This window comes from Lepidochelys kempii, chromosome 2 (genome assembly GCF_965140265.1).
Source record: "Lepidochelys kempii isolate rLepKem1 chromosome 2, rLepKem1.hap2, whole genome shotgun sequence".
In the NCBI taxonomy this organism is placed as follows: Eukaryota; Metazoa; Chordata; order Testudines; family Cheloniidae; genus Lepidochelys; species Lepidochelys kempii.
Window position 1 is genome coordinate 186,993,946 of NC_133257.1, and position 15,867 is coordinate 187,009,812.

The 15,867-nt window shown below is 45.7% G+C and overlaps 1 protein-coding gene across 1 annotated transcript; it reads right to left on the reverse strand.

Annotated features, from left to right (window-relative positions):
• Positions 1-9,426: 9,426 nt before the first annotated feature.
• Positions 9,427-13,945, reverse strand: CCR4 (C-C motif chemokine receptor 4). The gene is made up of 2 exons (XM_073329504.1): positions 13,791-13,945; positions 9,427-11,203 (listed from the first exon to the last, which is right to left on the reverse strand). The coding sequence occupies exon 2, from the start codon at positions 11,191-11,193 to the stop codon at positions 10,123-10,125; it is 1,071 nt and encodes a 356-aa protein (XP_073185605.1). The 5' UTR covers positions 11,194-11,203; positions 13,791-13,945; the 3' UTR covers positions 9,427-10,122.
• Positions 13,946-15,867: the final 1,922 nt, after the last annotated feature.

Here is a 15,867-nt window from a genome sequence, read left to right on the forward strand (position 1 = left end):
TTTTATAAGGCTATGGCTACACTTGCAGATGTAGGGCTCCGGGAGTTAAACCAGCCCTCGGACAGAGCAGCAGTGTGTTCACACTGTCAGCTGCAAGCGCACTGGCGTGGCCACATTTGTAGCACTTGGAGCAGCATTAGGAATGGTGCATTATGGGCAGCTATCCCACAGAGCCCCTCTTCCCATTCTGGCCCTGAGGCTTGTGGGAAGGAGGGGGGGGCACCGGGCATCCTGGGTCCTGTCCCAATGCTCCATGATGCATCGCTTCGTATCCCAGCAATCCCTGTGCTTCCACTCGCATTTGGAGCCACGTTTCAGCAGTTTTTGTACTGCGTGCTCTGTCTTCCCTTTCTGTCTGCGGGACTGGAGCCCGAACTTGTGAGGAATATGCTGATGGGTCTCGCCAGCACATCACGAACTGCAGTTGAGTTACTCCTTAAGCTACAAAGTGACAGTGAGGAGTCCAATGATGATGTTGACACGCATAACACATACGACACGAGATTGCTTGTGGCATTCATGGACAGGCTCACCACCGTGGAATGCTGCTTTTGGGGTTGGGGTAGGGAGGAAAGCACTGAGTGGTGGATCACATCGTTCTGCAAGTCTGGGATGACGAGCCGTGGCTGCAGAGCTTTTCGATGAGGAAAGCCGCTTTTATGGGACTGTGTGCTGAGCTCGTCCCCACCCTGTGGTGCAATGACACGAAATTGAGAGCCACCCTGCAGGTGGAAAAGCATGTGGCGATTGCAATCTGGAAACTGGCTACTCCAGATAGCTACCGATCAGTCGCTAACTAGTTTGGAATGGGCAAGTCTACCATTGGAATTGTGTTGATGCAAGTGTGCAGGGCCATTAATCACATCCTGCTCAGAAGAACCGTGACTCTGGGCAACATGTGTGACATTGTGGCTGGCTTTGCACAAAGGGGTTTCCCTAACTGCAGAGGGGCGATAGATGGCACACATATTCCAGTTCTGGCACCAGTCCACCGAGCCTCCAAGTACATAAATCGGAAGGGGTATTTCTCGATGGTTCTCCAGGCACTTGTGGATCACTATGGGCGTTTCACGGACATTAACACAGGCTGCTCTGGAAAGGTGCATGACGCACGCATCTTTTGGAACACTGGCCTGTTCAGGAAGTTGCAAGCAGGGACTTTCTTCTTGGATCAAAAGATCACCTTAGGGGGAGTCAAAATGGCCATTGTGATAGTTGGAGGCCCCACCTACCCTTTAATGCCGTGGCTCATGAAACCCTACACAGGGAGCCTTGACAGTAGCAAGGAACAGTTCAACAACAGGCTGAGTCAGTGCAGAATGACTGTTGTGTGCTTTTGGCCATTTAAAGGGCCGCTGGCACTGTCTGTATGAGAAGCTGGACCTGGCCAATAACATCCCTACAGTTATAGCCGCGTGCTGTACCCTCCATAACATTTGTGAAGGGAAGGGTGAAAGCTTCACTCAGACATGGACTGCTGAGGTTCAATGCCTGGAGGCTGAATTTCAACAGCCAGAGACCAGGGCTATTAGCAGGGCACAGCACGGGGCCGTAAGGATTAGGGATGCCTTGAGGGAGCAATTCGATGCTGAACGCCACCGGTAGTGTTTGGTGCCCTGCATGGGAGTGAAGTGTAGTGGTTCTAATGCTAGTAGGCATCTGTGTTGGCTACATATGAGGAGGCACTGACTAGCAGCGCCTGTTGCTTGCCTGGGCTATGCTATCTTTTACTTAAAGCAATAAAGAATGTTTCCAAAGCCAAAAAATAATTTACTGAAAAGAAACCCAACTACTTGAGAAACACACATGGCATGACAATCTGTGCTGTGTGGGAGGAGGGAAGGGGGTGGGGTGGGGAATGGAACAATCACAGATTTGCGTATGTCCTGTTATCGTATTCAGCCTTCCTGTCTGGAGCGCTGTGCAATGAGTGCTGCACTGCAGGCTGGCTAAAATGCATGGTGATGGGGGTTGAGCACAGTGGGTAAGGATTGTAGTCTGCAGGGTGGGGCGGTGAAGCTACAGGTGTTGGAGGCAGCTGGTGGTGATAAGAAACAGGATGTTGGGGAAACTGGGTTGGCGGTGACATGGGGGGTGCAAGGGAAAGAGTTCTGGAACAAGGGCTGCAGGGGTGGGTAGGTGCGGATCTACTCCGTATGCAGAGCTACAAGCGCCTGCATCAAATCCACTTGGCGCTCCATAATGCTTAGGTGCCACTCTATGGTTTGTTGCTGGTGATCCGCATTCTCCTGGTGGACCCTCCTTTTGGTCTCCCACTACTTCTGTGGTTTTTGATTTTCAGTAAGGGACAGCTGCATGACTTCATGCAGAAGGTCTTCCTTGCTTCTTCGCGGCCGCTTCCTGAGTCTTTGCAGGATTTCAGCCATTGATAACAGGGACGGCTGGGATCTCAAGGTTGCATCTGTAAAGCCAAAATGCAACATTTAATAGAGTCAGCATTGTTAACACTAGACAGAGGAATGATTCTGCCAAACTTAAAGACCAGCACAGTGCACACAATAGCACAAGCTGCCTGTCCCAAGATGAACGCACATAACCCACAAGAGTCCCGAAAAGGTGAGTAACCACAGGGGCGGGGCAGAGGGGGACTGATTGTTCCAAGGCTGTACTGTCCTCTGGGGTCCTGTGTCTTGGAGAGAGCCAACAGCTGCAGGGGGCCCTTATACTCAACACTGTTCCCACATTTGCAACAGGATGGGTTCGTCCTGGAAGATATGTCGCTGCTGAGGATGACCTGGGAAGCAAGGGAGGGTTTTTTGTAATGATGCAGTTTCCACCCTGGCCCTTATGCAGCTTGCCTGTGTGCACCAATGGTTCCTCCACCCCTCACGGCACAGAGGTGTGGATATGTTAGGCTTACTGGGACAAGGAGCACAGTAGCTCTCCCAAGGAACCTGCGCAAGTAGATTGCCCAGTTTCTGCATGAGACCTTCGATGAGATCACTGAAGCAGATTACTGCGATGTGAGAGCACATCAACGCCCTATTCCGCATCTAGGTATGCACACAGCCCTAACCATTCTTTCTGCAATCCTCCTCGCCCCAACAGCCCGCACCCAGCAACTCCCTTCTCAAAGTAAAAGCTGCTTAGCGGGCACCTCCTCTGCTGTTTGTTCTTCCCCAAGCACCGTCTGCTGCAACTGGCTACCTTCTTCCTGGCTTGAAAACAGCTCCTGGCTGCATGCATCTATGGATGCTGGGCCATCCCCTGATTCTGGGTCCCTCTCCTTCTCAGCACCCTTGCTCCCACTTTCCTCCTCCTGCCTTTTTGCACTCTGGGCTGCCACAGCCTCTGAAGTGTCCCATGCGCTCTTCAGAGTGGAGCTGGGGTCGGCCCCAAGTATTTCGTCCAGCTCTTTGTAGAACCGGCAGGTCACAGGGGCAGCACTGGAGTGGCTGTTTGCCTCCTGCGCTTTGTGGTAGGTGTTCTGCAGCTCCTTCACTTTAACCCTGCACTGCAGTGTGTCCCAGTCATGGCCCCTTTCTATCATGGCCCCTTTCTATCATGGCCCTTAATATCTGCCCGTAGGTATCGCAATTCCTACGGCTGGAGCGCAGCTGGGACTGGACAGCTTCCTCCCTCCAAACACTGATGAGGTCCAGTACCTCGCCATTGCTCTATACTGGGGATCGCCTGGTGTGTGGAGGCAAGGTCATCTGGACAGATGCGGCGAGCACTCCATGCCTTGCTGAGCAAACAGGAAGGGGACTTTCAAAATTCCCAGAGAATTTAAAGGGCGGGTCTGACAGTTGGTCACCTGAGGGCAGGGCAGTAAAATTCAAAGTGATGACCAGAGTGGCTAGAACAGGCATTGCGGGACACTTCCTGGAGGCTGATCAGAGTGCATTATAGAGCAGGGCATCCACACTGGTGCCGGGGCACAGCAAGCTCTGTTCTCGTGGAGGTGGATTTCCAGGAGTGCTCTAGCCGCAGAGTCCAGGTGCTCTATATGCCTTGCCAGTGTGGACACCTCAGAAGTTATGGCACCCGGAGCTGATTTAATGCACTTTAACTTGCAAGTGTAGCCAAGCCCTAAATGTCTGCAGGTGTTGACTGCCTGGCTTCTGACTTAGTAGCAACATGTGTGAATTTCTCAGCATAAAGAGGGTTTTCCTCCAGTACTTTAGTATCTATGTTTAACATGAAATCCTGAGTGGGTGTCACTGACATACATTTGAAGCAAAATAAAAAAGCAGCTTTGGTAATGTCTATACTTATTCAGCTTTTCTCTTCACTTCACTTCAGTCCCTGCTGATGACACTAAGCACTCACTGCACTAGTGACTGTCCCTGGTAAACAGAGAGCATATTCTTCTCTTTGTAGCAATATATCTTAAATAGTTTTGCAGTTATTTAAAAAACAAACAAGCAACCAAACAAAAAACCCCCAGTCATTTTTGATAAAATGAAAAACTGACACATGTCAGTAACCTGGGAATTTTGGGGAGTGGGTGTGGGGGGGGGCGGGGAAGAGTGTTGGTCCACCTGAAATCATGTGAAAAACTGAAATGTGTGGTTACTGTACACAAACTGCATCCTCTGTATTGCTCAGAAGCAAAAAGTTAACACCTGTCAAAACTTCAGAAGCAGATTCTTCAAGATTAGTTGAAACGGAACCACCAAAACAAAAAGATAAGCTCTTTCATACTATTAGCTGTGATAATTGACTCATGCATAGAAAAGAACTGGCAGGTGCTCCGTACTGAGCAGAGGATGAAATGATCTCTATCCCATATACATACATGCAACAATCCTGGCCCTGGCTTACTTGTACATTCTAAAGTCAGGCAATACCAGTAAAACACACTCAACACTGATTTTAGTGGGAGGTAGGTTTACCCAGGGGAGTGGGCAGATTTTTTCCCTGCCTTTTTTTTTTTTTTTTTTAAAAGCATGTTAAATGTAACAAGAAAGTGGCCGTAGCCACAAAGTTTGGCTTCTGAGTTCAGGGAAGCTCAGATTTGTGGTACCAGTGAGGGTTCGTTCTAGAAAGAGACCTGATCAGCAAATTTTGGTGTCAGGGGTCCAGATCTGAATCAACAATGCCCTGTTGTGTTCTTGGTTGCCTACGTTTCTGGCAGTGGCATGTGCTTTCACTGTTTGCTGTGTTACAATAAGATTATCAGCATTACTATGGCTATGATGTGGTGACAAGATTTTCTGCGCCTGCAATTTTATAATGCTTATATCAACCATTCCTTTCCAGTCTTGTGCTTATAATAAGCCCTTAGTGTCTTTCTCTAATGAAATCATTGAGGTGCTTTTATGCATTTTAAGTGCTTTTCTCAATAGTTTTAAATGCTGTTGCCAAATAACTTTTAATTTATAGCAATAATGGCACCTAACTGGCTTGAACAAATAACCGTATGTTTAAACTCAAGCTAAGAAACCGGGTGGTGGAGGGGGGAGATGCTGCTCTAAACGCAAGTGTTAGGAGTCCTGGTAGAAAAGGACTATGTATGTCCTGGAGTTGGGGCATGTCACAGTTATGGGTCTCCTGCTGATGACAGAGGAGCACTGATTTTGCTGAGGCAGCCATGCATCCTCACAATCTAGCTAAACAGATGACAGGACAAAGGCAAGAATATGGGCATAAAATGAGCAATCTAGGACAAAGAATTGGATAGAAACTTTGGCTCCCAATGCTGGAATTTCCCCTGGCTGACTATAAGGGCTTCATCGCAAAATCAAAAGGGACAGATACAATGTAATTTGGTTGTTCAGAATAAAATTTATATTGCTGTAACTTTCCTTTGGTTTCTGTATAAAGAGTGCCTGAAATGACGCAAGCTTCTGGAAAAACCATGCCAGAACCCCCTGTTTCTAAAACCACTGCACTTAGGTTTCTGTACCTTCTTCACATGGTCTTCAAGTCAACTAAGGAGAGGATTAAATACTACATAAAATACCAGATGAGTGTTCTGTGGAACTGAGATGTAGAAACACCAGTCTAAGAATAACTCACTCAAGCATCTGCTATTGTCCTTTGTGGTTCAGTAGCTCTGGACACAAAAGAATGAACTGCTTGGAAACTATTGTGCAGTTAAAGTGATTCTTCATTCATGTTCTTAGTGATAGTGACACATTGAAAGCCACGCTTTATTTTCGGAGCTGTTCTTAATACCTAGCTCTTATATGGTGCTTTTGAGGAGCAGGTTGCCAAGTGCTTTACGAGGAAGGTCACCATCATCATCCCTATTTTGCCAATGGGAGGGATGATCATCTAGCTGGGACAGAGCCAGAAATAGAACTCCCGTCGCCTGAATTCCAGTTCAGTGCTCTATCCACTAGGCCACTCCCTCAGCTGTACAGAACTCTGGCTGCTGATCCAGCTGGTGCAGTGAATAATTGACTCTGATCACATCATTCAATGGTGCCCTCAACACTCTCCAGTCATCCTCAAGAAAAGCTGACAGTGCCCAGCTTTCACATATGTAGGTTTCTCTAGGATCAGTTTTACAGTGCTTAAAATTCTCTCTCCACTGAACAGTTCGGTGGTTGTCAACTTCATTGGCACCTGTGGTCCATTAATTACTGTGGCTGACATTCACTCCAGCAGGGAGATTGCACACAAAGCAGTCTCTGTGCCAGCTAAACCCTGTCATGCCCCGAGTGAGTGTGTGAGGGGTCAGACTGAACTGCCATGGAAGTGGTTGCCTCTGAGTTCTGGAAAAAAAAGGCTCTATTCAAGTCAGTGTTGAAATGGGAGGTCGGTGCAGGCCTAGGGAAGGGGTTGCTGATTCCACATGTGTGGATCCAGTGTTCCAAACTCTCCAGAAGAGTGTGTGCAGAGGGACTGTTGCCCGTATTCTGCTCATAGGCTGGAAGAGCAGCTGTTGAGCGCCTGGATTTCATTCCCTGGTGGAGCTCTGGGCACAAGACCCTTTGATTTGGTGATTGCACAGTGATGAAGGAACTTCAGTCTGTGTGAATAATAATCCCACATTGACTGAGTGTTACCATCCATTGTCATCTGCTTATAGTCCATTGATTTCACTAATCCTTATTTTACTATGAAGGGTAGCAAGTGCATGATTTTTCTCAGCAATAAACAAATTCCATTATCAGCCCCAGATTATTTACCTTTCCAAAGAGCATGCTCACCCTTTTTTCACCTGATTATAAGGGTTGCAGAGTTTGGTCCAGAGAGAATAATTCTATCTTGCAGTCCTGCTTGCAGGCTAGTCTTATTACAAAACTGGTAAATGAATGTATGCAGATCAGCATTTACCGTGGAGTTAATATCATGGAACCAATGCATCATTGGTGTCTTGCATGTGCTTAGGAACATATGAGTTGCCCAAGTGGATCAGATCCATGGTCCTTCTAGCTCAGGATACTGTCTTTGACAGTAGCCAGCATAAGATGCTTCAGAAGAATGTGCAAAAAACTTACTGCTGGTCACTTATGAATTAACTTGCCCATAGTGGAGGTTTCTTCTTAACCCAATAGTCAGTGGTTTGCTAATGCACTGAAGCATGAAGGGCTACAGCCTTTGTTCAGGAAAAACATTCTATCTAATGCGCAGTAACATACTACATGGAAATTCTCATTGTCCATATGATATTCTAATCTTTATGTGGAGATCTTGGTTTCAGTGGTATCTGATGGTATCACAGGTTAATTCTGAAGTGGTTTTTTTTTTTAAGTCTTTTAATCAGTTTAAAATCTGTTGCTGTTGAATTTAACTGAATAGCCCCATGCTACAGGGTGTCACTGGCCCTTTAAAAGGGAAGAGACCAGCGCCTATGACAGTCAACTGACCTCCTGTTAGACCTCAGGCATCTGGGCCCTGGAGGGAGGAGAGCTGGGTGAGTCAGACAGGAAATGGGCAGAGAGAATTGCTGACATGGGGCTCCCAGTGCTGCTCCCTGGGAACAGGGAGACAGGCCAGAAGCCAGGAGACCTGGGTAGTGGGAGAAGGAAGCGCTGGAGCAAGAGAGGCCACTGCCCTGCTCAAAGGGCAGGGAGCTGGGAAGGCTCCCAGGAGAGATGTGAGACTTCTATTATGCCCAAGGACAGAGTTTGCATTAGTGACTTGTTTGAGCTTTTGCACATTGGTGGATAACCCTGGGAGCCCTCCAGCCGAAAGGACAAGTGAGACTGATGAAGAGCCTGGTGTCGCAGAAGGTGGTGGAGCCAGAATCCTTTGAGTCATGGTATTGAGCTTCAATTTGTGATCTGAGGTGTCAAAATTAATAAATTAACCTGTTGCAAGTTCCTGTTGAAGCTGGAGATTCTTGAGGGGCCCCAAGAAGGGGAAACTGATGGTGGGATGCCTGCAAGACCACCCCACACCAGAAGAAGGCCTTTCCAGGTGGTAATCCTATGACAGCCTGTCTTGTGAGAGAGGATAGATAGTAGGGAGGGGCGTTGTCCCCCAAATTGTATAGATTGATGGGGGGGGGCAATGTAAAGGTTCGGCTGCCCCTGAACAGCTCGAGTCACATACAGGCCCCGCCTTACCTTCAGTCTTCCCTCCTGGAAAGCAGCGGCCCCTCCCTGCACTGCCCAGCTGTTGCTTCCCACAGGCAGCTCGCAGCACATTTCACCCAGTCTTCAAGGTCACTTATCCCATGTCATTTTATTATGTTTATTACAGTAGTGCCTAAGGGCAGCTCCAGAAGGCTAGGCACTGTGCAGGCAGAGTAGTGGAAGGTCTCTGTCTCTAAAGAGAGGGTAGGAGAAGGATTCTAGCCCGCCAGCAGAAGGACCCATGTGATGGCAGCAAACGCCAGGTTAGTGGCACCATTTTTTTTAATGGTTAGGTTTAGTTAGTCGGGGATCAGTTAAATGGGAAGGGGATGAGGGGGGCAGGGCAGGGGAGAAGGGGATAAGAGGGGCATGTGTGAAGTCACGCTGAGGTGAAGAGACTGTGAGGGAGAGGAAGGGTTGGAGCAAACAGCACAGGGCAGAGAACGTCCAGTCAAAACTGCAGAAAGTTCTCTGAATGTCTAAAGGTCCCTGCTTCGGAGCAGAAGCAGCCAATTAGCTGTGCCAAGGCCACACTGGGCCGGGGGGGGGGGAGGGAGAGGCATCCCCTAGGTCCTGGTCTCTCCTGCGCAGTACTGGGTCCAGGGGGATGCTCGGAGGAGGGGTGACCCTGGCTGGGCCCTCTTTTCTCCCTCACCCCTAATGCAGTGGTCCCTACTTTGGCAGCTTCTCCCCCTACCAACTGGAGACTTTTGTTGCTTGCTGTCTTTTTGTGAGGGGGCATTTTTCAAAGGCTTCTTAGTCTTGTTTTTTAAAAAGGGTGTTTAAAGTAATTTCACTTAGAAATGTGACTAGGAACAAGATGTTTTAAATGATGTGCATAGGATGCATTGTAGGTTTTTAAAAAAAGCCTCATTTTTTATTTAAAAATATTTCTGACAATGTCCATGTTAATTATTATATAAAACTGCTATTCTAGGTAACAACATGATGGCAGGTTCATTCAAAATGTCTATATATGTGTGAAGACTTGTATAAAAAAGTATACATATGTGGTATAACATACTGTACAATTTAGGTCTTGGTGAACAGCAAGATTTTAAATATATCTTGTTTCCGTTTTCTTAGACACAAAGTATGTATTATCTAGGAAATATTCACCGAGAAAGCGTGCTAAAGAGACAATTATACTCTAGGACTCTGCTCTAACAAACCCTATGCCAATAAGTGGATTGGGCCCAGTACACTAAATATGATGATCCCTGAATATGCCAAGATTTCCAAAGCATTTTGTTAAGACTGTTGATCTCCGCCCCCTCCCCTTTTTCTCCCCCTAGTGGGGCTCGCTGTTGGTGCTGATGAAGAGCAAAAGGCACAGCATAGCACTGTAAATGCAGGTGGTGTTACCACTTGTTGGCACTGATTTGTAATATGAAATGAATTTTACATTTCCAAAAGCCTAGCCTAGGTTCCACTTCTCAAACATTTTTCTCTTTTTTTCTCACTACATTCAAAAAATTCCAGAGGCAGGACTGAAAGCTTATGGTCCATTTATTTTAAGGTGCTGGCTTATTTTTAAATGCACATCTTTTCAGCTTAAATGAGACCCTTTTTAATGTTGTGGTGATTGTTAGTTTTTCTTGTAACTGTGGTAGACACTGCAGGATCTTTACAGAGCATCTTGATCCCTAGTAGACTGTGTGTGGAATGAACTGGTTGATTCGGCGTGGTAAGTGGTGAGAAGTCCACAGCGTTTAAAAAACATTCTAGGTACCCCCCAGCTCTTAAAGAGCAACTTCACATACTTCTTGAATTTTTCCCCCATAAAGAAATAGATAATGGGATTGAGACAACAGTGGAAAAAAGCCAGTGTTTCTGTCCCTTGCATTGCATAGTCCAAATCTTTGCTGATTTTACACTTTGTAATGAAACCCAGGTCTAGCAACAATTGTAAGAAAAGCACAATGTTGTAAGGGGTCCAAAAAACAAAAAACACAATCATGACAGCAAAGATCATCTTCACAGCCTTATTCTTTTTCTCACTTCTACAGTACAGCAAGGTTTTAATGATCATTGAGTAGCAAAAAATCATAACCACTGAAGGTATCATGAGCCCTAGGACATTGACTTCCAAAGAGGAGAAAATCCTCCAGTTTGTGGAATTACCAGGGTACCGTGGTTTGCAGGTGGTATGATTGCGTTCCTTATAGGATTCACTAAATATCAGCTCTGGAACTGAGGCTGAAATGGCTACTAACCATACAATAAGACTGGTAAAGATGCCATAGGTGACTGTTCTTGCTCTCAAGGCAAGCACAGCATGAACTATTGCCAAGTATCTATCTATGCTCATGAGCATAATAAAAAATATCCCACTGTAAAACCCAACCAGATAGATCCAAGAAACGATTTTACACAATCCGTTCCCGAAAACCCACTGATCTGCTGCATAATAAGACCAGAAGGGAAGGGAGAAAACAAACAGCAAATCTGAGATTGCGAGGTTGAGCAGATAAACGTCGGTCATGCTCTTCAGCCTCTTGTATTTTAACAGGACCAAAATGACTAGAGAGTTCCCTACCAAGCCAAGCAGGAATACCAGAGAGTAAAGAGTGGGCAGAAAATGTGATCCAAACTTCTTGATGCCTTCTTTACTGCAAGGTTTTGAAGAATCATCATAAATGTCAACATAGACATATGGAAACGAATAGTCATAGACTGTTGGGGTTGTTCTTTTCATTTTCCACTTCCTGAGAAGAAGCAGATACAAATGTTAATAGATTCTCAAGGGGGAGTTAAAAATCTTTACCTGAAATAGAGGCAACTTTGAAACAGTATCACCAAAAACAAAAGGAGTACTTGTGGCACCTTAGAGACTAACCAATTTATTTGAGCATAAGCTTTGCTCAAATAAATTGGGTTAGTCGCTAAGGTGCCACAAGTACTCCTTTTCTTTTTGCGAATACAGACTAACACAGCTGTTACTCTGAAAAAAGTATCACCAAAGAAGTCTTTGAAAAGAACTTGAATAAGAATGAAGTCTTTGCAGTTCTAATGCACGTTTCGTCTGAGGTTTGAAACTCTAGGTTTTTGGTGGATCCAGATCTCAGTTAGCATTAAAGATTTACAAATCCATACTGGACAGAAATGGGGGCCATTCCCTGATATGTTAATGGACACTTCTAGCACTATTTAGCGCTACATAAGAGTTTAGGGCAGGGGTGGGCAAACTTTTTGGCCTGAGGACAATTTGGGTTTCAGAAATTGTATGGAGGGCTGGTTAGGGGAGGCTGTGCCTCCCCAAACAGCCACACATAGCCCAGCCCCCACCCCCTATCTGACCCCCCGCCGGTTCTCGCCCCCTGGTGGCCCCCCCCCCAGGACTCCTGCCCCATCCAACCCCCCTGTCCCCTGATGGCCCCCCCGGGACCGCTGCCCCATCCCTCCCTCCCTCCCTTTCCCCTGACTGCCCCCCACCACCCCATCCAACCCCTCCTCTCATCCCTTGACTGCCTCCCGGGACCCCTACCCCATTCAACAGCCCCCCCATTCCTGACTGCCCGGACCCCTATCCACACCCCTGCCCCCTGACCACCAACCCGAACTCCCCTGCCCTCTATCCAACCCCCCCACTCCCTGCCCCCTTATCACGCTGCCCAGAGCACCAGCACAGGCAGCCGTGCCACCTGGCTGGAGCCAGCCACGCCACCGCGCAGCACAGAGCCCTGGGTCAGGCTGCAGCTCTGCAGCTGTGTGGCCCAGCAAGAGCTCGTAGCCCCGTCGCCCAGAGCATTGCACTGGCAGCGCAGTGAGCTGAGGCTGTGGGAGAGGGGAAACAGCGGAGGAGGGGCCGGGGGCTAGCCTCCCGGGCCGGGAGCTCAGGGGCCGGGTTGGAGGGTCCCGCGGGCTGGATGTGGTCTGCGGACTGTAGTTTGCCCACCTCTGGTTTAGGGCATGCAGTGGGGCTGTTTGTTTTCAGTTGAAACTGCAGCTTGAAGGGAGGCAGGTGGAGTTTAATTAGCAAAATAAGTGACAGAAATCCTTCAAACCTTGGAACCAAATCATAAGAACTGAAATCCTAGTCCCAATGAAGTAAATGATAAAACTCCAATTGACTTCCACCCACTGTATTTACTCAAGCAAACGTTGACTAAGGACGAGTGAAAAATAAATGCAAAAAGAAAAGGAGGACTTGTGGCACCTTAGAGACTAACCAATTTATTTGAGCATAAGCTTTCGTGAGCTACAGCTCACTTCATCGGATGCAACTGTAGCTCACAAAAGCTCATGCTCAAATAAATTGGTTAGTCTCTAAGGTGCCACAAGTCCTCCTTTTCTTTTTGTGAAGACAGACTAACACGGTTGTTACTCTGAAACCTGAAAAATAAACAAGGACCTGAGCATCTGACTCATTTTTAAAGCACTACTCCTTTTTAATGCAATGTTTATGCAGTTCCTGAATATCAGCAATAGGTCTCTCTTACGTAACAGTACCAGCACTTAACTTGCTGTCCAGAAAATATATATATGTATTTTCAGTAGTCTCTTTCTTCAGTGGCCAAGTGAATTTGTCACATTAATATGCATGTTCTGTTTTAATAGATGTATTTTAATTGGCATTATTTTAAAAAGGCTACACTGCTCAGTTGGTGAACACAACATAAAAAGACTGCATGTGAAAAGGTAACAATAGCATTATTCATCCAAGCATTTCCTAGCTTTTTGCCAAAGTGAATTAAGTCTCTCCACATTTTTGGAGGTTGGTAAGTATCCCCATTTGTAGAAAAGGAGAAAATGAAACTGAGTAGAATTAAGTGTCTTGTCTAAGGTTGCACAGTAAGTTCGTGCTAGGACCAGGGACAGAATCTGTAATGGCTGTTTCCAAGTTTTATGCTCCAGGCAGAAGAGATAACTCCTGTCCACCCTGTAGTTGTGTTATATTGCAGATAGATATTGACTTCTTAAGCTGAAGTACAAATTTCATTAAACACCAATAAGGGGAAAAAAGAAGGACTTTTAAACCAGTGGTCTATAATTGCTTTTAGTGCCAGAGTATATAAACTGAACAACTCACAAGAATTAGTTAGGAGTCATTTCAACTAGATTCAGACATTTTAGTTAATTTTAAAATGCAAATTCTACCCTTTTGTAATAAAATAAAAACTAAACATGAAAATTTTGATTATGCCCATGTTTGAAAATTGTTCAATTTCAAAGTAAGCAATAGCAGAAAGAAAACTCCTTAAAGTATATGAATACTTGCATAATCATATATACAAAACAAATGTATAAAATATACAAAATCACTGTTTCTGAATTGCATTTTGTAAATTGTACCTTTTTTCTCCCCCTTCACAATTGATCTGAAGAAACCCTTTGCCTGAAAGTGCAGAATCTCCTGTTTTCTGGGTAAGTAGGTGGCTTGCTCACTGCAACAGTGAATGTGATGTGGCATAATCTGAAAGGAAGTTCAAGGTTTTCGTTGGGGAGTCCGTCCCAGAGCAGAAACATCTAATTCTTGTGATAATGAGATGAGATAATGTGCCTTTAAAATATATGTATTGAAACAACCTTCACTTCCCTGTGAATGCCGTGAGGCAGGGATTAGTGTGTCTTATTCCTTCTAGCTTTCTCCATTTCCAACTGGTGATTGGTCTTCTGCTTGTGTCTCTTTCTGAATTTACTTGAACACAGTTGCTCCCTTGTTTTCATTTCTCCCAACTATTCCTCAAGGACCTGAGAGGTCATGAAAGTTTTATGGGATCTTCCTGATGTGAGTAGTTCATTGACTCCAGTGTAATATCGACCCAAGAGGATTACTCCTATGAAAAGAGACTAAAGGATGAGTTAATTAAAAGCTGAGAAAAGTGCCTATAATATACACTTTGAGCTGTTTAATAATCTGTTTGGTTTTATTTTTGCACTTGGGCTTTCCACATTTTGCTTTAACATAATTCTCTAAAGCAGGGGTTTTCCAATGCCTTCCATGTGTGTACAATGTCTTAATAGGGAGATTGCCACCTGGTTCACCTAGCATGGCATTGAAAAAGCATCGATCGCCTCCCTCTTATTTATGGTGGTGTGGCCACTTTTCCCTCATTTACAAACACATCTAATTCCTTTGGCAGCTGCAAGAATTGCTTAAATGGAAAATAATATCAAGAAATTACTGTGTATTTCTAGCTGGCTTTAATGTAATACGTCGTGACTGAATGCTCCCCTGTATTCACACCCTAGTCACTATTGTAATAATCTTTGTACAAAATATGCCTTGTGAGGTAGCATTTGAAAATGAATAATGTGTTGGTCAATAATATCATGGTGAAATGTACATTGTCATTGTCATCATGTTCCTATTACGCCTCTGGAGTTTAGGGCAGTGACGAAGCTCCTCCACGGCTGTCGGTTTCTGGCAAGTCTTTCAATGGTTACCCAGCTGTGCCCCAGGTTTTTCAGCTCAGCTTCCACAGCTCTTCACCATGTTGTTTTCAGGTGGCCTTGTTTTCGCTTGCCTTCAGGTGTCCATCTTATTGCTAGTCTGGTGATGGAATCAGTTTCCATCTGAAGCACATGACTGATCCATCTCCAACGCCTCCTGGCAATGATGGTGCTCAGATCCTCTTGGCTGCATTGTGTCAATAGATCTTGGTTTGAGATTGGTCTGGGCCAAAAGATACGGAGGATTTTTCTGAGGCAGGTTGTATGGAATGAAGACAGTTTGGACATGTCATACTTTCTCATTCCTTAGCATTCTGCACTATAAAATAGTGTTGAAAGTACGCAGCTCTGATAAATCTTGCGTTTGGTTTTGGTGTTGTATTTTGATGATTTCCAGACTGTATTTGAGCTCCTGAAGGTGTTCCTGGCTTTATTGATTTTGTTCCAGATGTCCTGTCTTGTCCTGTCGTGGATGATGGTGCTGCCCAAGCATGTGAATGTTTCCACACTGGTGAGAACATAATCATCTATCCATACTGGTGATGGTAAGGCAATATTAAAAGTCATGATATCTATCTTCTTATTGCAGTTGATTTTCAGTCCAATTTACTGGCTGAATGCATTGAGTCCAGTTGTTTTTTCTTGTATGTGGTGTTGGGTATGTGATAGGAGAGCAAAATCATTTGCGAAGTCCAGGTTTTCAAGGGATGAGAAGGGTGTCCATTTAATGCCTCCTGGCATGTCTTCTGTTGTACGCCGCTGTGACGTTCCCCTTTGGCGTTATCTGGTCCGGTGATCTACTATACCTCTACAATCCTTGACTCTGGGAGCCAGCCTTACCCTGCTCTGCTGTGAGAACTCCCACTCCTGGGCTGTTCATGCACAGCCTCTGGCATATAAGCTGCTCCCAGCTACTTGCAAACGACACTAGCCAATATCTCCAGTCCCAGTTACAACCCAGTTATGCCTGCTGGAC